Source organism: Passer montanus, unplaced genomic scaffold (assembly GCF_014805655.1).
Source record: "Passer montanus isolate IOZ18808 unplaced genomic scaffold, ASM1480565v1 scaffold56, whole genome shotgun sequence".
NCBI classification, from domain to species: Eukaryota; Metazoa; Chordata; class Aves; order Passeriformes; family Passeridae; genus Passer; species Passer montanus.
Window position 1 is genome coordinate 4,591,701 of NW_024370595.1, and position 22,055 is coordinate 4,613,755.

The following is a 22,055-nucleotide window of genomic DNA, read 5'->3' on the forward strand; positions in this document are numbered from 1 at the left end:
ATGAAATCTGTGCACCTATTTAAAACTTCTGATCAAAAAGAGAAGAATTAGCACTTGCCATGCAGGTCATTTTCCTAAATACTCAGAAACTCATCATTTCTGTAGAACCTTTAGAAGTGGCTATAAACATAGGAGGTAATTAAGCAATCACAACTGAAAGGAAACCATGTTACATTTTTCTTGTTTGAGCTATTGATATTTTTAGGAGGACTCAGATGTATAAATACCCTAGCAAATATGACATTACAGCAAATTCTGTATCTGAAACAAGCACAAAAATCTTTCCAGATGTTTTCAGTCTGGATTATTTCCAGATCTTCTGCTGCATCACAGAAATAACAACGTAGTGAAATAGATTAGGTTCAACACAGGGCCATAGAATTCATGCTGCTTCTTTTCTATATTCTCAGTTGTTATAGCTATGTATATATATAAAGGAGGGTCAAAGACCTATCCTTGTTCCCGAGGCAGAGTGTCATGAACTGGGGTATGTCCTCACTGCTCAGGGATCAACCCTTCTAAAGGAGATTTGCCTGGGAGAGTGCTGGCCAGGGTCAGCCAAGAGAGGTCAGAGGGGGAGCTGGACCATCTGGCCTCTTACAGTCTGAGCTGTTGAACTAATAGCTGCATTCCTAATTTTGTCCGCCTGCTCCAGCATGCTCTCTTTTGATCAGAAGGAGAAATATACACATTGCACTCTTGTTTCTGAAACTACTTCTAGTAAAGGGTGCTCTGCAGAAGGGTTATATGAGCTAGCACAGTTTTGTGTCTAAAATGCATGGGGAGCCTACCACATTAGTACCAAGTAAAATTTATTTTATTACTTTTTTTTTAACTGTTCAGATGTAAAAGTTCTTGAATGCATTAATGACATCTTAGAAACACTCCTTCATGCAGTATATTTTACAGTTTCTATTATGGTGTTTTCTATAGAATATACTTGTTTTCTACCTCTTTTTAGCATTATGGTCATGTTTTTGGACATTCTAGGAGTTTTAGAAATTTTTTCCACTTGATATTTTTTGTTGAAATTTTTATTTTCATTCTCCTGTACTTCCTTCTCAGTGTTGTTTTTGCACAGTAAGTACAGGAGCACTTGGACAACTGCCCCTGCAGGAAGTAGAATAGTGAACTGTCCTATGTAGATGATTTGGTTTTCTACTTTATTTAGGTGCTATCAGGAGGAGAATTTTACCAATATTCCTGAACTTTTACTGCTTTAAATCGACCTCTAAAAGCATTCAAGCAAAAGATGATGTAAATTTACACTTTTGTAGGAATCCTTGGCTTTTATATCAATATGAAATGGAATGCAGCCTTGTTACTTTGGCTGCTGTTATCGGGTTACAGTGTCAGAAATGCTTTACTTTCTGCTTACTGTGGTGCTGGAGAGACTTTTCTCCCTAGCTTCTGGAGAAAACTAACATCATATTAAAAATATTTTATTTAAACTATGTTTGAATAAATAAGATTTTTGTAGCATTTTGCTCATTAAAATGTAGCAATAAGTCTCTTTCCTTGTCTTGAGATGCAAATGAATGTCAAAAGGATATTTTCTTTGTAGCTGTTGTTAATTTATAATCCTGACATCTTCCCTACCATCATGACTGGAATCAGTGAAATATTTGCATAATAGGAAAGGAAGATTTGTTGTGTTCTTGGTTGCTCTTAGTTGGAGTCGGAAGAATTTTCACAAAACAGCATTTATGTTTTGATTTTAGGATAAGAGCAAATGGAAACCTCGTTTAGTGAATAGAAAACATTAAAAAATGTTTTATTATCTTCAGAGTGCTGCTACAGAATGGCCACTGTTAACAAAATTATATTTTTATTTTGAAGAGATATGGGCTTCAGACGTTGAGAACTCCATGTTTATACATACAATAGAGCATCAACCAGCTGGATATGATCCTTGCTCTCAGAAGGGTTGGACAGCAAATCTTCTGTATTTGGGAACATCACAAACTTCTACAAACACAACTTTGAAGTTGCTGTGCTCTAAGCACAGGGTGTGATTCCCATTTCTTTAAAGAACAGATGGCAAATAGGTCTCCAGAGCAAAATGAGGCTGTGAACATAGTGATAGTGAACATGTGCACTGGTGTGTCCAAGCTAAATCTCCATCATGATAAGAGCAAAGGCAGTTTTAGCATATGCTAGCCACTGGGTTATATCCGTTTATTTACTGTTTTTGTTAGCACATGATAAAGCTTGTGCTGTTAATCTGATGTCTGATGAGGATTTGGGGGTTTCAGCATACCACTCATAATTATTCCTACCATTTAACAGGAATTTCCTGGGAAATTGACACACATCAGGTTTTCCTGTGCTACCTTTTAGAGACTTTCAGCCTTCATGATGGAATTTAGCATGATGTGATATTAGTTGGTTATATTTTATGAGAAATTGTGGTACCAAAAAATTTGTGAAAGAAAATCGGGACTTCTGAAAAAGAAAGAAGAGAAAATCCTATATGTGAAGCTTTAAAGATATTTCAAGCACTGGTAAAATGGATTCCCATAGTTTAGTAGGCTATTTTTGTTGAGTTTGCTGGATACAAGCTTGTTAAAACCTTTAATCAATTTGTAGAATTCTACCCCTTCTCTTGATGTTTGATCGATTCCTTTTCTCAAGAGAAAATTACACTTAGGTAAAATGCATGAAATAATATGTATGGGCTTATATCTGATTTCAGAATTTTTGCCACCTATGCATGTAGTAATCATTAAACAACATAATGTAACACAAAAAGGTGGTTCATCAGTGTCTCAAATAAACATTATCTTCATGTAACTGGGTTAGACCATCAGTGATTTCTGGCTCAGTGACACCATGAGCAGCTCCCATGAGAGACAGTGCAGATCTCAGTCACTCAGCTAGAAGGGATGCTTGAGCCAGTGTAGAAATAATAATACTTTTGCTCTTCTTCATTTTATTAGTTTTAAAATATTAAGTAAAAGGCATTCTGTCTAGAAACATAGTACTTGCTGCTCCCCAAATTGCTGCACACAGCTATAATTCTTGCTTTCTCATTGCTCTAAATAGACAGATTTCCTGTGGAAAGGTCTGACTTACTAGAATTTAATTTCACATCTCCAGAAGCAATGAAAAAAATTAAAGATGATAGAAAGCTAGAATTTTATGAAAACAATATGATACTTCCTCTTAATATGAAATTGATATATTTGACTTTGCATTTTAAATTATAAACCAAGGAAAGATGCCCACTCTGTTTCAGCTCTGAATCTGTAGGCAGTGGAACCTTTAGGCTGTTGTCTTGCTAAAACAAAGTCTTTAGATTTTCTCTTGACTGTGGAACAGGAGGAATTTGACACAATCATCATAGCCTCAAGTAAGGGACATTTGAAGCGTGTTTTGTATTTATCTCATAGATTGAAATCTCCTGGAAGAAAAATGTTTCTTGCTTATTGTGCATGTCAATTCTATTCCAGTCTATTGTGCAGGAAAAGAAAATCTTTGTGAAAATGACTTTTTGTTGTATGCAGGAGACATGGGGAGCACTTTAATGCTTTTTTACAATGCTGAATCCTGGCCCCAGCAGCACAGAAGACTCAGGAGGTATAAAATGTGCTATCCACAGCCACAGAGGGTATGAGTGTAGGCTCCGTGGAGATGTTGTGTGTCCTTTCGGGGGTGTGGGAAAAGGAACAGGGACAATTGGTGAAGCAACTGTGCCATGACCTTGGTATCCTCTGCTTCATCTATGGTATCTGTGGTACAGTGAAAACTCTTCAGTCTCTTAAAGTTCTCCAAGAGGCTGCCAGCTGGCTACCAGCTATCTGACAATGCTGGTGTGAAATCAGCCTTCTTTCTCCCTGAAAACACATTCCCTGTGCTGCAGAGGCTGGTGCTAAGCACCCCGCCCAAAGCATCAGGCAGGGCAGCTCTCTGTATTTCAATGTATTTCAGCCTTTCTGATATCAGCCATAAAAAGTAGCACACTTGGCCGTCCTCTGCCTCCTCTTGGCTGCAGGGCATCAGCTGTCCAAGGCTAGTGATCATCAGGATTCATTTTCATTCGCTGTCTCTGGATCAATGCAAGGAGGTAATGGGGAGGAAAGCCAGGAGCAAGGGATGGGAAGAGAACTGACTCCAGTCTCACATTATCACCGACAATCCTGTCATGCAAGGATTTTTTGGTGCCTGTTTTCTGTGCGGAAATAGGCACACTCCGTGTTAGAAAACAATTTGCTTCAGCTGAAGTGGAAAGCTGTTCTGCAATAGGAGCAAAGCAGCATGTTTTCTTTTTCACCAGGGATCTCAGAGATACGAAAGATCAATGGGCTGATATTATGAACTTTAACAAAATCCCGAATCTCAGCCAAGCTACTCCCTCTGAAAAGTTTGGATAAGCTCTTGGATAGGATGCCAAAAAAATCTAGTACAATTTTTTTTTTCTGCTTGTGATGGTGTCTGCAAATCACTTTCAAGGCTTATCTACGTCAGCTCTTATGTCATGAAGCTGTGTTAATCCTGATTTTTTTTCCAGGGTATTGTGATCTCTATCTCATTTCAATTCCTTTCAACTATGAGTCAGACCCGAGACCTCCTTTTTACCCTCAGCATTTTAGTTTGCCTTCTAGGTTGAGGTGATTTTCTTCACCGAGAAATTAATTTTGTGGGTTTCAAGTAACGTATTTCTTGTGCTGTATTTTTTGAGAAATCCCTGCATCGTGGCATTTCAGGGACCAGACACAATTCTTTTTCCTTTGAAATAGGTGTCATAATAAAAAAGTAAAGGCAAGTGACTTTTTGTATTTGTGTTTACTTTCAATAAGCTACTTCCTTAAAGTCAAGATCCTTTAATATGTGACAAAGACATCACATATTTAAACTTGAGGGTTACCAAGAATTCCTTGGGTTTCTATTTATATATATATTTTTTTTTTGCTTCTTACTTTGCATTTACTTGCATTGCATTTATTTACTTCTTAGATGCATTTATTCTTTAATTGTGTATTTCTACAGAGAATTTCTACCATCATAATTGGCCTGGTAGCTGGCCAGCCTAAGAAAAGTTTCATGTCCACTGCTTTTTTTGTAAGACTAGTCTGAGTGCAAAAGTAATTTTCCTCATTCTGGTAATTCTGTACTGAGTATAATCTGACCACTCCTAACTACTTTGTTGCTCTTCAACCACCTGTTTTCCAGTCATTTTTCATTCAACAGATAGTTCTTTTTTTCCAGTTAGGTTTAGGCATTTCTATTTTGGCTGGTGTAACTTCAGTGTTTTTACAGCTTAAATAATTTTGGCTTCCTACTTCACTTTGCCATTTTAGATACCATACTAAATAATGATTTTGCATACTTCCTGACTTGTTTAATAGCATGCTGTCAAGGTTGGAAAATTTCTGAACTAAAACCAGTTCAACTTTTGAGGTTTAAAGTTCTTCTTTTTCTTGCCAAAATTTTATGATCTTTGTTTTTGGCTATAATCTTATAGGCAACTCATATATAGATGGATTCAGATAGATTTATATTTATATTTAGATATATTAGATATATTTAGATATATTTGTATTTAGATAGATTTTTTGGTCAATTGATTGTCAATGCTTTTCATTAAGGAAATAAACATGGGGATATGGAGTTTATGTACTTTGGGGGCTGGTCTCACAAACACTGAGCCTTTGCAGGAATTATTTTTTTATCCATTTGTAAATTTACTAGAGCTATGAATGTTGTTTTCATCCCTCATAGAAATGTCTCCTGTAGCTCTGAATCTTAACTTGATGCCCAGAGGCCAATCTCTGTAAAAACTGATTTGTAAAAACTGTCTTACAGAGATGTCAGACACCTAAGTGGCTGACCTACTTTGTAGGCAAACTGACTGAAGGTACAGTATTTTTTCTTTGTGGTGTCACTTTTTTTCTGTCCAATTCTTAGAATAATCTCATTCCAATTCCTGAAGAATCTTCCTTCTGCTTTCATAAAAGCAATGGCTGTAGTTAAGTTACAGCAAAAGGCCAGCAAATGGGCAGGTATAGTTTCACCTTTTAGTGTCTGGAGAGTAGAAGAGTCAAGGAATATACTATTAAATAGCAAGTAGGGATGACATTACCTCAGGAAGCTTAAACCTGTATTTTAATAGGATCAAATTCTAATCCTAGGTCTGCCTATTTATGGTTTGAGATTTATTTGACTGTCTGCAAGCTATGGATTTTTTTTTTTTGCCAAAGAGCACCAATCTTTATCTGGCTATGAAAGTTCTTTATGACTGTCATCGGTTTCTTGTGTTATATGTCTTTTTATTATGCCCTGTGGTGCAATAGAGAAACTTTTTCTTCCTTTTTTTGAACCAGAGACATTTCAACTAGGAAATTTCCACATAAATTCTTTTAGCATTTGACAATATAGAAGAACACACATTTAAAGCAGTAAGTTCCCAATAGTCTAAACACACTGGAGGCAGTATCAGCTGTTGCTGATACTACAAGTGAAGCTGTTTTTAATATGCATTGGAATTACCAAAGGACCTATAGGAAACTCATAGTTAAAAATCAGGGAACAATAGAGACATAATGGTGTGTCACAAGGAGACCAACTAACTTTTCAGAGTCTCTGGGAAATCAGTGGGTGCTCTGAAAATTCAGCTGGGACAACCTGGGTTATCCAGGGCTTGAGCCATGCTTTATTCCAGGTGTCACAGGTCTGCTCTGCTGGGATCACCAGTTCAGACAGCCTCTGTTTTTTTGATATAAAACAGTTCCCTCCTACCAGACTACTTGGATGTGATCCTCCTTGGAGCTTCTTAGGTAACTTCTTTTGGACAGGCGAGTCATGGCTACTTCAGAAAGTCCAGCCCAAAGGCTAACCCTGATCCACTACAATGTGTGCAATATGGAAAAATGTAATAACTCAATTAAAAGGGACCCCAGAGGTCATCTAGTCCAATGTCCTACTCACAGCATGGCAAGCTTCAAAGTTTTAGGACAAGCTGTCACTGTTCATCCTTATTGCTTGAAAGCAATTAATGCGTTCAATGTTTTAATACATTCTGGTTAACCTTTTTTAAAACCCCTTCATTAAAAGGTTTCATTGTGTAAAGTATAAAGAAATGTGTTAATTTATTAACAAGAAAGAAGAATAAACACAATATTGACATATAATACTTTTATTGTAGAAGAATTGTTCAAATATAGTTATTGTAAACATTTCTGTTTTTACCAGTTTAAAACAAAATCTGGTAATTAAGATTCAACTATTTCTGAGACTTTGAGTGATTTGAAATGAATTTAAAGTGATTTAAGTGAGAAATAAAAGTTAATGATTCAGTTTGGGTTTTTTTACTGTACATTTCAGGAACAGTAGGTGTGTTTCAGAGTAACTTGTAATGCAATGTTTTAGTTCTTTGAATTAAATTTTAATGTGGCTTGTCTCCTTGAAACAGATGAAATACAGCAGACACTGTAATTGGAACTTACTATATTCCTTTATATTTATTATTGATTGTTAGCATACATAAAGCTGAATTATTTTCCCTGGGGGTAATATAGAAAAATAAGTGAATTTTAATTTAAGTTTTTGTTTTTATTTTCAGGGATTGGATTTTGCAGCCTTCACAGGGCATATGTTTTTGGGTATCTGCCTTGTTGTTCTGGTCTCCTTTCCTTTCCTCAGACTTCTTTACTGGAACAAAAAGCTTTACAATAAGGAGCCAAGTGAAATTGTTGGTAAGTGTGAGTGTGAAAAAAAGTTACATTGGAACACTGAATATGTGCTAAATGGAAACTGAGTAGTGTCTACTACAATGGTGTCTTTAGATGGAAGTGCCCACCCTCCTCACTATCTGAACATTAATTTTTCAACCAATAATTCATATTTTATTTTTAATTGTGGTATTTTCTGATTTTTAGAACTGGATGTTTTTCTGATGCCAAGACTGAGGTTTTGACATGAATTATTAAATATCTTACAAAATTTGCAGGAATAGTTTTCATCATTCATTATAGCCTTAGGTGTGAGTATCAGGATGTTCTGTGGTGTAACAAATAATATCTGGTCAAGGTGCTGAGTTCACAGGCTAGATTTATAAATATCCCAGGTTTCCCTTATGACAAACATAGTGCACTGATGTATTCCCTTGCTGATGATTTTCTTCCATTGAATTTTTCAGCAATCTTTTACTGGTGTGTGGTCAGTGAAAGACATTTAATCAAAGCTGAACTTTTCAAGTCCTCCCCAGCTTACGTCTGTGGCTCTTCCTACCCTAAATTTCCCTGGTGCATAATTTCTACAATTCAGTAGAACTGAATCTTTTTATGTCACTCACCTCAATAGTCTCTAAAGTCTTCTTAAAGCTGTTTCCAATGACTGTCGACTGTGTCAGTCCCTCTTTGTCTTCATGCTTTTATGTTGTTAAATTCAGTCATTTTGAAGTTTTTAACATTGTTCTAGGGCTTCTCTTTCAATGTTGAAATTTAATACTAACCCCCCAAATGTTCACAATTTCTTTACAAGGTAAGAAATACTTCAGTAAGTATAATTTATTAGCAAGCTTTGTACAAAGACAGTTGAGTGTAACTGTTTCTTCCCTGGGACTGGTGCTTGTTTCATCTTTGGCTGCAGAAGAGTGAAGATCCAGGCTTCCACTGACCATTCAACACATGTTTTAATGTGCTGTATGATGTCTCTGTCTCTGTGTGTGTGTGGCATCTGTTTATCATGGAGAGGACAACTTTGGATACCGTTGATGTGCCTTGGCTTCATTTGTTATCTGTGGAGAAAGATAAGTGCTTTTCAAGACTAATGGAGCTGTCTGTGCTAGAAGAGATATATTGCAGGCCTTAAAAGTTTACTTTTCTCTTATAAGGAGACTCCAAGGTGACTAACTGTGGCAGAGACTTTCATGATAGGTATCTCATTTAGGCAAGAGGAGTAGTACCTGTAGTGCCTTGCCTTGTTCCAGGGGAAATTTGCTTTAGGATTATGGTTTTATTAAAAGCCAAAAGTGATGGTCCTCTTGTCAGTAAATTATACCATGTGTGTTGAATCCCATCTGATAGAAAAGTCAGAGAAGAAATTTCCCTGCTTAGGAATATCTTCTGAAGATTTTTGGGTTTGACTTTGGCATCTATTCAGCACAAGGTGCACTCAGTTTACCTGTTTGTATTGCTAAAGGCCAAAGTCTTTCCCAGAATTTAGATCAAAAATATTTTGATGTGTTCTAGATATTATATTAAGAGTTTTCTAAGAGATTTAAGGAGAATTTCTCTTTCTCCTATATATCTCTCTGGTATGAGGTAGGCATTTTCATTTTAAAACTGCTGAAGCTTTCTGCACCCTTAGAGGTCTTATCCAGAGAGAAAGAGAAAAAAAGAAATTAACTCAGACCCTAACATGCTTAGACTCTTTCCATGTGACCCTACAAAGTAGGAATTTTCGAAAAAGCTATCAAGAAAATTAATTATCCCAATTGTAAACAGTATTGATATAATAACATTATTTTATAAATATGTATTTTAGAACACAGAATTGCTGCTTTTTCTCCTTTTGGTTATAAAATTTTAAAGCACGTGTTTTGGATTTTTAAGAAATATAGTATGTAATGATTTTTTTTAAAGTTACTCAGAATAGTACAGTTTATTCATGAACATAGTATTTCTGCCAGTGAAACATTGTAGTAGTGAAACACTGGCAAGCATATTCCCTTCATACAATGTCTTGGTAATCTTTGTTGCTTGCATGTCAGTCTGTTCAGATTTAGCAGTCTCCCAGTCAGTATACCATGTGTTCTCATCATCAGCTGCTTGTCCTTTGCTGCAAACCTAATCAGGAGCTGTTCAATTAGAGCAAATGCTGAAGAGCCCCTCTTTCCATTGAAAATTTATGTGAGAGGGAAAGAGAAAGAAAGAGACCAATACAGCTCCATTAGGAGATAGCTGTCATAGTTTGGATTTGCAGAATGGCCTCCAAGGTGCTTCTGGGGGTCCTTTCATCTCCAGTTGAAATGGTTCTGTGATAACTTCAAATGGCTTGTTTGAAGCAGCTGTTTTAATCAACTAAATACCAGTCTTTCCTCACCTTGCCCTCAATTAGCAGTTAAACAAGTTATGTGAGATTTAATTGGTATATTATTCTCCCCAGATTTTTTTTTATCCCTGTGCACCATGTGCTTTAAGCTTTTTTTTCTGCTGCTTTATGATTAAAATGGGTTAGTATGAATTTTAAAAATGAACAATGCTCTTATTATGAAGATACATTTTTATCTTAAATTCAACACTATATGTAACAGATGTTTTTAATCTCTTGGCTTTCAGACTGATTTGCAGAACCTCTGCTATAGTAAAAATCCCTGTTCTTTCCCCAGGAACCACTGTCTACCTGCAGTGGCTTTAAGCAGCATAGCTAACAAAACAGAAGAAGACCCTGAAGAACTCATCCATGAGAGAGAAAATCTAATGTTCTTTAAGAATGAAGGGATTTTTGAGGAACTTTTTGAGCATGTTTTTAGCTGATAAACCTGCTCTTTGTTCTGTGTGATACAGCAAAAGATGCTAGGACTTGAAGTGTAAGCTGAGAAAGTTTGAAAAATTTGTATGGATGTACACTTTCACAAAAGAATATGTAAGGGAAATAATATCTGAGTGTAAGAGGAATTAAATTTACCATTTCAACTGCCGCTCTGAAAACATGAAACCAAAGTTTTTTCTTCCTTTAAGGGTTAAGAATACATTATTTAGTTCCTGGGAAGTGTAACAATACATTATTATGTCTCAGCTATCAAGCTGTAGAGATGTGGACCTCAGTGTTTGGCAAGGTTGCTATCCCCAGGAGAGTGGGTGGCACATGTTCTGGTGACAAATATTATTATACTGGCCACTTTTGCCAGAGAGAAAAAGCTTTCTCTTAGCACAACTTTGGCACCAGCTCCCCATTTCTACTTTGTAGCTTACTCCTTTTTTCCAACTTTTTCACTGGCTGAAAGATATCTGCCCTTTAAGCAGGGGTGGTAATAGCAGGAGCTGGGGGGAGCATGTTATTCCCTCTGGTGTAACTCTCCGTCTGCAGCAGCTGGGAAAATACTGATGGTAGTATGAGAGTCAGCATGTAAAGCTGACAACAGAAGGAATTAATTAATCATAGTCATATGTAAAGTGCTTAATGTGTGAAAAACACAGAGCTGTTTCCACAACGGGAAATGCGGTAACCAGATGAGTGAGCAAATCTGTTTCTTTTTTCCACGTGAAGCTCTACAGATGTTATCAAAGAGAAGAAAAGGGAGAGGAGGAGGGAAACAACCACTGTGATGACTTGCAAGAAAACTCCAATATTTAGTGCCCATTTTTGCAAGTAACATATTTGTAACTTCAGGAACCATATCTTGCTAGAATTAATGAAAGGTAGCTGATTTGGAAGCTGGTTCAAGTGAGGAAAGTAGCAAGCAGTTTATGAAGACAGTAATGTCCAAAGAAAGGGATATTTCAATATGTTTTCAAGAATTCAACTTTAAGCTCAGTCTGAATGGAAGTTTTGCAATATGCACTAGACTCTGCTGTCCTCACCTAAGACGCTAATTTAATTGGATTTTACAGGGAATATTTTTAAACCTTGACAATGTGGACAGTAAAATGTGTGTACCTTTTTTTGTGTGGTCTCTTTTTCTCTCTTCTCTGCAAACCAGTGGTAGATATTAACACTGAATAGTGAATAGCTAACATTTTAACTCTCCTACTGTGAATGTTAGCATGCTGAACTAAAAGGTGCAGCTTTCTTATGAATGCTCTGGGTATCTAAGATAATATCTTTCTGCTACATATTGTGTCTTTTATTTGAAAGAACAGTAAGACTTCCAGTCTCAAACTAGGTAGTCTTAATGTGCCTTCAGACACTGTGTTTAGTCGTTTTTGGATAATATATCAGGATCTCTCACGGCCATGGTTTTATGTTTGAAAATGCAAATCAAAAGCTGTATTTCATTATTGCACCTTCAATAGCTCTCTTGATGATCAGGAATGAAAAGAAGTACAGTTATTTACTTGCCACAGGTTGAAGATTTTTGTATTTTTTAAAATGTTCAATAATTTTATGCTTTAATTCCCGCATATGTCTTTTGAACTGCTTTGGAGTTGATAGTGTATTCCCCTTGGAAAAAGAAAAACATTGATCTGCCTCTTCTTGTCTTCAGATGATAAAAATAGTATTCTGACATTGCAAAACAAGGAGAATATGACAATCTTATATTATTTCCTTACTGCATTGATAATGTAGCCATCATGAGAAGGCAACGGTAATATTATTTTAGCTGTCTTATGCAGAAAGAAGGTATAATATAGTGTCATTCTGAATCAATAGAGCAGCACCTGACAATTTATTATACTCATTTTTCATGGAAGGAATGAGTACTGGAAAATCACTGATGGGAGGGAAAAACTTAGTGCTAGCTCCTGTTTCCTTTGCAGCCTCTGTGTCCCACTGTTTTTGTATCCAGACCTCAGTTGTGAAAGGATTGCACATACAGTGGTTGGCAAGGCACAAGATTGCCATTAACAGTGTGTGGGTGAAGCTATGACAAAGTTTTTCACTTTTATGGCTCTGGAGTTCATAAGGTCTTCCTAATAAACAGAGGTTAAAACAACTGTTTAGTTCTATGTAACGTATTATCTGTGTTTATTTGCTGCAGAAAGCTTTCACTGTGATGGTGTTTCAAATACAAGTGTAAGCGTGGCAGACTTTTAATTGCTCTGCTATTTTCATTTATCAAAGTGTATTCATTGTATTAGTCATCATTTTTACTTCTAAACCATTGATAAAGGTTATGGTGAGTCTGAAGAAGGCTGCATTGTTTTGCTCTTCATCTTGTCCTGTTAAAAGCATTAGAAGAGGCATTATCTTTTGAAATACTCCAAAAGACTGTTGTCCTCTTGAGGCTTTATCTTTTTATGGTTCTTTTTTCCTTATCCTTGGGAATACCATCTCTAAGTAGTGACTTGTGGCACTTTTTCTGGTATTGAAAGACCATCAGCAGTAGTTACATTTTGTGCTAAATGTTTTGGGATTGGAATGTATCTAGTTGTGTTTGAGCAAAGTGCAATGAATTTGAGACGTTGCTTTTTTCTAAGGGAGACTTGTAGTTTAATGGAAGACATCAGCAAAATTTGCTTTCATTGGCAAGTCTGGCAGTCTGAATGAAAACTATTTGATAAGCTGGAGTTATATTTCTAGATTTCACACCTGAGAAAAATTTCCTGAAACAAGCTAGAGTAAAATTTTACATAAATTCATGCTCAAAATGCTTGACTCTTGACTTCCTTGTCCTATTCTCAGTGTAACAGAATGAAGAATTTCAAGCACATTAAGCAAGTACTAATGAGCATGCAGAGAACCTAAATAGCTTCAGATTGCTGCTTTTAAAAGATGGGGAATTGCTGCAGAGGAAACTGAGGGCAAACGCACAAGCACTGAAATAAGTTTCTGTCTCTAAAGTCTGACTTACCCAGAGATGAGATCAGAGCCCATGTTACCTGAAAGAGAAATATCCAACCTGTCTTTCAGGAACAAGCCAACTGAAGGTTAACGTACGTCTTTATCAACCATACTGAAATGTAATGAGAACTCTAACTCACCTGTGGATTACTCTATCCGAGTCCTTTGTGACCATCACACACATACTAAATTGACTATTCCCCTGTAAAATCAGGGTTAGGCTTGTAATGTAGATCCTTTCGTGGGCCTGCTGCAGCCTGCTCCAGCTTGCTTGGAAGATTACTCCTGGTGATTAATTTAGGTGTTTGAAATGATGAGCTTTGTGATTTTCTGCCCAGGCTCCAGCTGCTCTGCTGCAGGATGAGGATGCCCTGTAATTCCTACGTGATGGATGAAATCCCATAATGGGTAGCTGAGCTGGCATTAGGTGCCTTTAAGACCAAATGGGGCCTCAGACATCACACTGAGCTGAAAAGCTTATATAAATTCTCTGTAGTGCTTTATGCAGCATTGTGCACATTTCTTATGTTCCTTTGCATCTATTTAGCTGAATAAGGCAAAACATGTTTTGATGTAGTTTCAAAGACCCTGCAAAATTTATACCTATGCTTACCTTTATCCACTACTGACCAACTGCACTATTCAAAGGAATAAAAACAAAAATAGTTCAGGGTGGTTTTTTGTTTGTTTTTGTTTTGTTTGTTGGTTTTTCTAGATTTAGATCCTCATGCTTGTGTCCTGTTGGGTTTTGCTGCCTCTAGTAGAGAGGCATAAGTGTTTGAGCTGGAATATCCCTCAAGGTGAATTTTTTTCTATTCATCTGTTTCAAATTTTGGATTTATTTTCTGCACTTACAAAATAGAGACGACATTATCTAATCATGTTTAGAAGATTGGTTACATAATATGAGGGATTTAAAAATTACTAAAATTTATAGATATTACTATTACTAGTTAAGCTAGAATTCATGATATTTAATTTGCTTTACAGTTCGCATTTAGACAGAAATATTCTCATTCTGAGAATTTGGCTATGAAAAACAATAGCTTTACTGAAAATAGGTAAGCTACAGTAACATGTGGAGAAAAAAACTAAACAAATATTCAGATGAACGTGCTTTGAATGCTGTTAGATACAGCCCAGCAGTGCAAACTTGGGTTGCTTGCAAAAAGATAGTTTATGTAGTTAGTGCATGTGCAAGTTGAAAATTGTCATTTAATGATAATTCTTATCGTCTTATCAAGGTTGGTCATGCTCTTCTGAGTATCTTCAATTAACAAAACTGGCCTTTTCAGATTCTGAGACTGGGAATTAATTACACTCAGTTTTTGAGGATGTCTTCTTTGTTATTGGCAGCTGGATGGGAGGGAATGTGTGGTTACTCAAGTGAAAATTAATCTGACTCTTAATTGTCAGATTGCAGAAATAATACGCAGTTCTCAAATAAAGAATATTTTCTAAAATGAAGAAATTTTATCTAAACTGTCACAGTCCAGGTCAGCAGCTGAGATTTTGTTACCAGGGCAAATATGATCAATAAAAAAGTCAGAACAGATTAGCAGCATAGGGTTTACATGTTTGAGAAGCCTTTATTTGATCCTATAACTAAGATAAAAATTAATATTTTCTTGTTAGAAATGGAGTTTTTTCTATTTTCTTGTTGGAAATAATAATGCTAGGAATATTGCTGTTGTGCTTCGTGGGCTTTATGAATGTATGGCATTCACAAAGGTTGTAGTTATCATAATGAGCTGAATTCTCTGACTAAGCTGAGCTGAGCTGCAACCTTCCTATGTTTTTGTGCTCCAGATTAGTGCATACTAAACAGCTTTGCTTCTATCACTTTGGCTACTGGTGCTATGGTTGCAGTCAAACATTAATTCAGCTGCTTTAATGAGGAACTGCCGTGCTACAGACTGGCCATGTCAGTTACTGGCAATAGACCTGACAGGGGCAGGTTACATCTGAGAGAAGGCTGATCCACCATAAGGCTAACCCTGCAAAAAACCTGTGGATTGGGCTGGACAAGTGTGTGGAGAGAACTCACTCTGGTGTAATATAACCATTAGATCTCATCTGAGGTGGGGACAAGAACTTATGGACATGGAGAAACAGTGTGAGACTGTCCTGTGATTCTATTCAGTGGCAGCCAAATGCTGCCCTTGTGCTGTCTTGGCCGTAATTTCTAAGTGATTGGTAAGACTCTGTGGTTGCATTGTCCATGTATAACACATTATGTCATGATATATCAGATGGTCCCAGACTCTGGGAGTTGCTGCCTAAATGGTTTTACAGTTATGACCTGGGAGAAGTATAGCAAGGCCCGAAGGACTTTGGCCATAATTGTTGTTGCTGACTTCAAGGTTCTGCATTATTTTTCCTTCAAAAAAGCACTACTTCTAATAAATATGTATCACCTGATGCCACAATGGGCTATTAACAATAAGAATGTGCATGAAAGGGAAGCAGGAGAAACATTCTGCAACAGGGGCTGTGGTATAGAAGTTCTATCAACTGTTATAATTTTCCAAGTACAGTTTGCTCTGAAGTTAACTCTACAGTAGGTCAGATGTTCACATCCTAATGACTGAAAAATCAAGCATGCACTTGCTGTACATAAAGACACAGTCAAAGCCATGTGAAGACACGTATGTATTTTTTAAGGTAGATCACAAAGCATCAGTCCAACTTTGCTCAACATGGAGATTAGCCCCAGGGCATTTCAAATGTGGAACAGGAATCTGCAACACAAGTCATGCTGCTTTCCACTCTGTGGATTTGTTTGTGGCACAGATACAGGGATGATAGCTGCCTCTTTCTGAAGGAGGGAAGATAGAGATTCTCTGTATGAAAATAACTGTGGAGTACTTGCATCTCATTTAGGTGGTGAATGATTCAACTTCCCTCTATCAACTAAACCCTTGCTGAAATTCCACGTGGAAAGGATGGGGAGAAATGCTATGGCAGGATGAATGGATGTCATCAGAAAAGTTGTTGCAGAAAAGACAAACTGTAGGGAAGAAGAACAGCAAAGTGCTTGCTCATGCTTCATGAGCCTTTGCCATAGAAAAAGACAAAACACACTCTTTCCCTTGGACTTATGACAGTTTCAGAGCTGCAGTCATATTCACTGAAAATCCTATAAGAATGAAGTACAGAAAGGCCTTTTTTCCCTCTCTGTGAGTGGAAAATTAGTCCTGTTATATTTGTGTGTCTCACAAATGTTAATGCAAAAATAAATGATGGCCAGAAATCATGTGGATCCTTTGATAAGCAAGACCTATCCGTATTGTAATATAATTTTGTTCCAGATTATGCTTCTGGCAAGAACCACCAAATATATTACAAAGGAAAGTTGTTGATTTGCCATATTTTTGGAATCTGTGGTTGAGGTATAAACTGGATTTCGACAGTGTGAATTTGTATTTGTGGTCTTAAAAAATGACCACACTTAAATTTTAGAGTGTGGTCTTAAAAAAAGACCACACTGTAAAATTTAGGCAAGCATTACCACTTTGACAGATGTGTGCAGATCTATCGACATAAACCTTACAACATGTATGTCAACTGCTTTTCAAATGCCTTTCTTCTGTGCCAACCATTCAGACTCTGGGCACAATTTTGTTATTAAATGTTTGAGTTTTGTTGAGTCTAATTCCTTCTCATGGTCAATCTTTATAAGATTCACTCTGCATTATCATTATGAATACTTTTAGTTGTAAAGGAATTTGGGGAATTGAACATATTTGAAAGCAGGTATCACCTTCTAGAGGGTTGCAGCATAAAATGTAACATCAAAATGTGTTTAAATTTTCTTATGTAACTAAATATTTTTTAATAAATTATTCTTATTGCTTGTTTACATTATGTAAAGCATTACACATCCATTTTCAGAACAAGAGCAATTTGCTGATTGAACAGGAATCTTAAAATATAAAACCTTGGATTCTTGACATATTATCTTCAATGACATGAAATTTGGGTGAACAGAAAAGAAGGGTGAGGAAACATCCCTTTGCTTCAACAGGAAACATTTGCACAGACAGTTTCTGAATGAATATTCTGATTTTATTTCTTTAGTGTTTTCCTGTAAAATTTAAAGGGTTTTTCGGCATGCCCAGTTTAATATCCTTCTTGAACAGAACACGTGCTTTTTGGTCATTCTCCAAGGCCTCAATGGTACAAGGAAAAAAATAATCAAAAAGGATTGAAATTTCTGAGAAGATTCTAGAGGCTGATTTCAAAGTGTTAATCAGTCTGTCTGAATTTTCACAGGATCGGATATCATCCAGGTCAGCCTGAAAGTGATGGTTGCTGTGTTTACACATATTTTTTGTGCCTAAGAGTTAAATCCTCTTAGGAAACCTTTAAAACACTATTAAATGTTATTCCATATAACAGTGCCAGATTTTACTTTTGGCTTACATAGATAAAATTGCTTGTATGAACACAAAGTGAATGGAAACATGCTGTCTATTTTGAAGGAGCATTTGCTGACTACACAGGGAACTGATATATCTTAGCATTATAATAATGTATACTGACAGTTTGTTTTCTGTTGAAAAATGAATGGGCTACAATTTTAGCCCTTAAGCTTGTTGAAGATGTTTGCAAGCATTTGAAGACAGTACTTCTTTTCCTTTGAAAAAAGACTTTGTGGTTAATTTATTTAAAATTTCTATTAATTTTTCATTCACTTCAGCTCTGCAAAATGAATGACAAAAGCATCTTCCTGAGTGGAAATGTGTTGGGTAAACCATCCCAATAACTTTAACAACTTTGAGTCCAGAACACATTACACATATTTTACCCGTCTCTGGTGTTGTACATGTTGGACTTCACATTGATGCAATTTTGCTTCTTTTCAGAGCTGAAACACGAGATCTATGTTTGGAGGCTGACAGCTCAGCGCATCAACCCAGCCAGCAGAGAGGAGACGGCTGTGAAATGCCTCTTGATGCAGAAGGTGCTGACTCTGGAGATGCTCCTGAGGACGAAGCTGAGGACATTTCACAGGTAAGCAAGGACCAGCGTGTCCAACCTCTCATTTCAGGCATCTTCAGTGGAACAAGACCTGCATTCCTAGCTCTGTCTTGATGAGATGGAACAGCCACTCTCAGCCTCAGTAAAACACAAACTATTTTAGGACAAAACTGATGTGCGAGGCCTGGAAAATATATTTGTCAATATGACTCAAAATTAAAAGCCTAGAAATTTCAGGTAGCTTTCGGTTTAAAAAGATCACAAATATGTAACGACACTTTTTTTTACAGTTGTGGCTTCAGCACAGTAAGATGCTGGAGTTTCTTTCTTTTTTACTGAAAATCTCAAATTCTCTTCAATGAATAGGTGTGTTTGAAAAACATTTCACCAGTGAATTGCTCTGTTTTACAATTATTTCATAATCAAAATTTCAGCGTGAACCTCTGAGTGCAGACATATTTTTATGTATAGAAAAGAAGTTTACTTAAACTATGAATAAAGGAATAATGACCTTTTTTTGTTTAGATTCTAGTAAAAACAGATGTTATGCCATGGAATTTGATGACTGAGAATAGCAGTGATAAATATTTTGGATGTTAATTGCCTAAAGTGAAATTGGAATAATTAATTTTAATTAATAACCTTGTTAAAGATTTTGAGCAAGAAAATGTAAATATTTATTGAACTATTCCAATAATAGGATTGTTTACGTAATTTTTGCTGATATTGTGTATTTTGAATTGAGTGAGAATATTAATACTTCAAGAAAAATAAGACTTAAAATTGTCTCCTTTTCAAAAGATTTTAAGATTCTCAGATTTTATGGTATTCCAAAGAGGACCCTACTGACTTACAAATAAAAACTGTATATTTAATCTTGAAAATCAGGATTCTTCCAGCACAGCACATTTACAGCAATGCAAAAATTCATTAGCATTAACAACAGAGCTCCTGAACTGCAAAGCCCAAGGCTGTTTGCTGGAGACCTGACTGCATCGATAACAGTGAAGTTATTTGGATCTTAAAAACTTCATTATAAAATGCAAATGTGAAACATGTGTGTTCTGACTTGCTGATGTTAGCACACGACCCTTGTTTTATCGCAGTGGGACACACACATCAGCTCCTGAAACTGTTAAGGGAGCTACACATTGCAGATAGCCAGATCCTGTACTGAGGTCTGTACCCTTGAGTCCCTTTCCAGCCTGTGGCTTTCTTCATGAACAGAAGGGTTTGTGTATTAGTGGAGCTTGTTGCAGAAGTGGAGTCTCAAATGAATGCTCATGGGAATTTTGCTGCTGGATGTAAGAAGTCCAAGACTCTTTTGTGGTATGAGTTACTCCACACAGGGAAAGAGGTGATCTATATGTGATGAGAGGGATTTATTCCAACACTTTTGGCAGAGCTCTGATTTCACTATGGAAAAAAGTAGGTGTCATTTTCTTTCAGACAAATTTCACAAGAAGATAAAAACTGGGAAACAAATATCCAGGAACTTCAGAAAAAAGTAAGTAGATGGCTTTTTTTTTTTCCAGTATTCAGATAAATGAAGCTATGCCCTTATAGAGAGATAGTGCTTTAAATCTAATGGAAATTTATTAACTCTCCTGATAGCTGAAAAGTTAGCAGCCAGGGTGGTTGGCTTCTTGATCAGACAAGGTTACTGAACCACATGGTGAAGTTTTGTTAGGTTTTTTTACTTTTGTTCCTTAGAAGACTATAACTTGAAGAATGAAGTAATGGTTCAGCAGTGTTTTCCTAAATTTTTTATCCATAGCCAGAAAGGCTCAGGAGATGTCGATAAGTTGTTTGTAGCCATGATGAATGATAATGGAGTACACTCCTCCTAATGTACCCAGTGCTGACTCTGATTAAATGCATTTTGGTGGCACTACTGCTTTTATTATTCAAGTAGGGATAAACCACTTGATAAACCCTGTTCTCTTAGTTGTGCACACTCTAGCACTGCTTAAGTCTTTATGCTGAAACTGGGACAATGGAAGCTGTAGTGGGATTAATGTCTCCTAAATTTAATTATCTAGGTGTCACAATCTCTCTACCTCACTGGCATCACTAATGAATCAGGTCAGTGTCTGAGAGCTCAAGTCCTTGATTGGACTCCTTGGGGTTCAAGTCCTTGACGGGAGAACACTGTCCTATGTGTCACACTAAACCAGAGCAAACCCAACAGGTTTTCTTTACATCCCTTTCAAGGCATTGCATAAGAGACAAACTTTTTAAAGAACAGAGACTTTCTTCTATTTTAGCAGAGCTTTAAACTACAGGAAACAAGAGACAAACTCTGTCTGGGAGAAAGTGATTATCTGGAGTAGTAGTGAAAGCAGAGACATGTCGGAAAGCACTGGGTGTGAGGGCTGAGGGCACAAGGAAATTGGCACAGGGAAGAAGGAGGTGGGCATGGAGGTGTATAAACTCTGTAGAGATGAAGGGCTTGGCAATTACATGAGAGTTGTACAGGAGGTGTGAAAGATTTGACCTCTAGAGTAGTTTTAGGTTTTCAAAGCACACCCGAAAAAAGAAGGGTGATTTTTTTTCCCCAGACCACAAAACCACAGTGCTCAGAATTACCTCTTTGGCAGGAGTTGCATTTCAACCCTACTTCACCCTCTGGACTGTGAAAAAAGAAGGGTGATTTTTTTTTCCCCAGACCACAAAATCACAGAGTGCTCAGAATTACCTCTTTGGCAGGAGTTGCATTTCAACCCTACTTCACCCTCTGGACTGAAATTGTGGAGGGGGTGCCTGAATACAGCTGAATGTATGCAGCAGGTGCTAGAAACTTGTATCTCTTAAAACCTGTTGGACCACATATTCATGTTTTTTTAATAGGTATGCATAAAATGCACACCTGTAAAATCTATTCAGGTAGTTCTGTCTTTTATGCTGAAGAGAAATATATAATACAGGAACAGCAGTTTGCACTTCACACATGCTTTTCTGAACTCTATACATAATACATGGCTTGTTCTTTAATACAATTTCTAATTTTATTTTCCTGTCTATCTCCAGCACAGAATAACAGACAAAATTCTTCTCATCAAATGTCTGACAGTGCTGGGATGTGTTATTCTTATGTTTTTTCTCAACTCATTTGTTCCAGGCATCTACCTAGATCTTGGTAAGTTTCATAGTTTTGTTCTAAGTAAAATAAGCAGCCTCCTTAAAAAAAAGCCAGCCATATCTTTCTGAGTCTCGATCTTTTCAGAAAGCCATTTTCCATGTGTTTCTGTCCTCACAATTCTACCAGGTTGAGCAGCAATTTCTCTGGGAAGAGAAGAGCAGGTTTTAAAAATTCAGTCACGTCTCAGTTACTCCAGGAGGAGTAACAGAGAGTGCTCATGACTTCATTTTCTGGATTTCCAATACTAATGAGCTGCCTAAACATTACAGAATGAGCAAATTTGACCTTGGCATCTTTTGCACTGAGTGAATGACCAAGACGCGTCAGGGAGATCAGAAAATAATCACTCCAGGGGAGAACAAAGAAGCAGTTTGGCATCATTTCTTAAGTATAGAAAGCTCTTTGTATAATTTACAGTCTCCATTACTTTATCACCATAATAATTCATTTCCAAAAATAAAAGCTGGAGGATACTGTATATGGG

At 36.7% G+C, this 22,055-nt stretch overlaps 1 protein-coding gene across 1 annotated transcript in view; it reads left to right on the plus strand.

The window, feature by feature from the left end:
* OCA2 (OCA2 melanosomal transmembrane protein) overlaps positions 1–22,055 on the plus strand; it is a 185,986-nt gene that overhangs the window by 84,365 nt on the left and 79,566 nt on the right. Inside the window, exons 16-19 of the mRNA XM_039725691.1 lie at positions 7,562–7,694; positions 18,315–18,462; positions 19,879–19,936; positions 21,460–21,568. Of these exons, the coding sequence (XP_039581625.1) occupies positions 7,562–7,694; positions 18,315–18,462; positions 19,879–19,936; positions 21,460–21,568 (448 nt within the window). The remainder of the gene's footprint in view (positions 1–7,561; positions 7,695–18,314; positions 18,463–19,878; positions 19,937–21,459; positions 21,569–22,055) is intronic.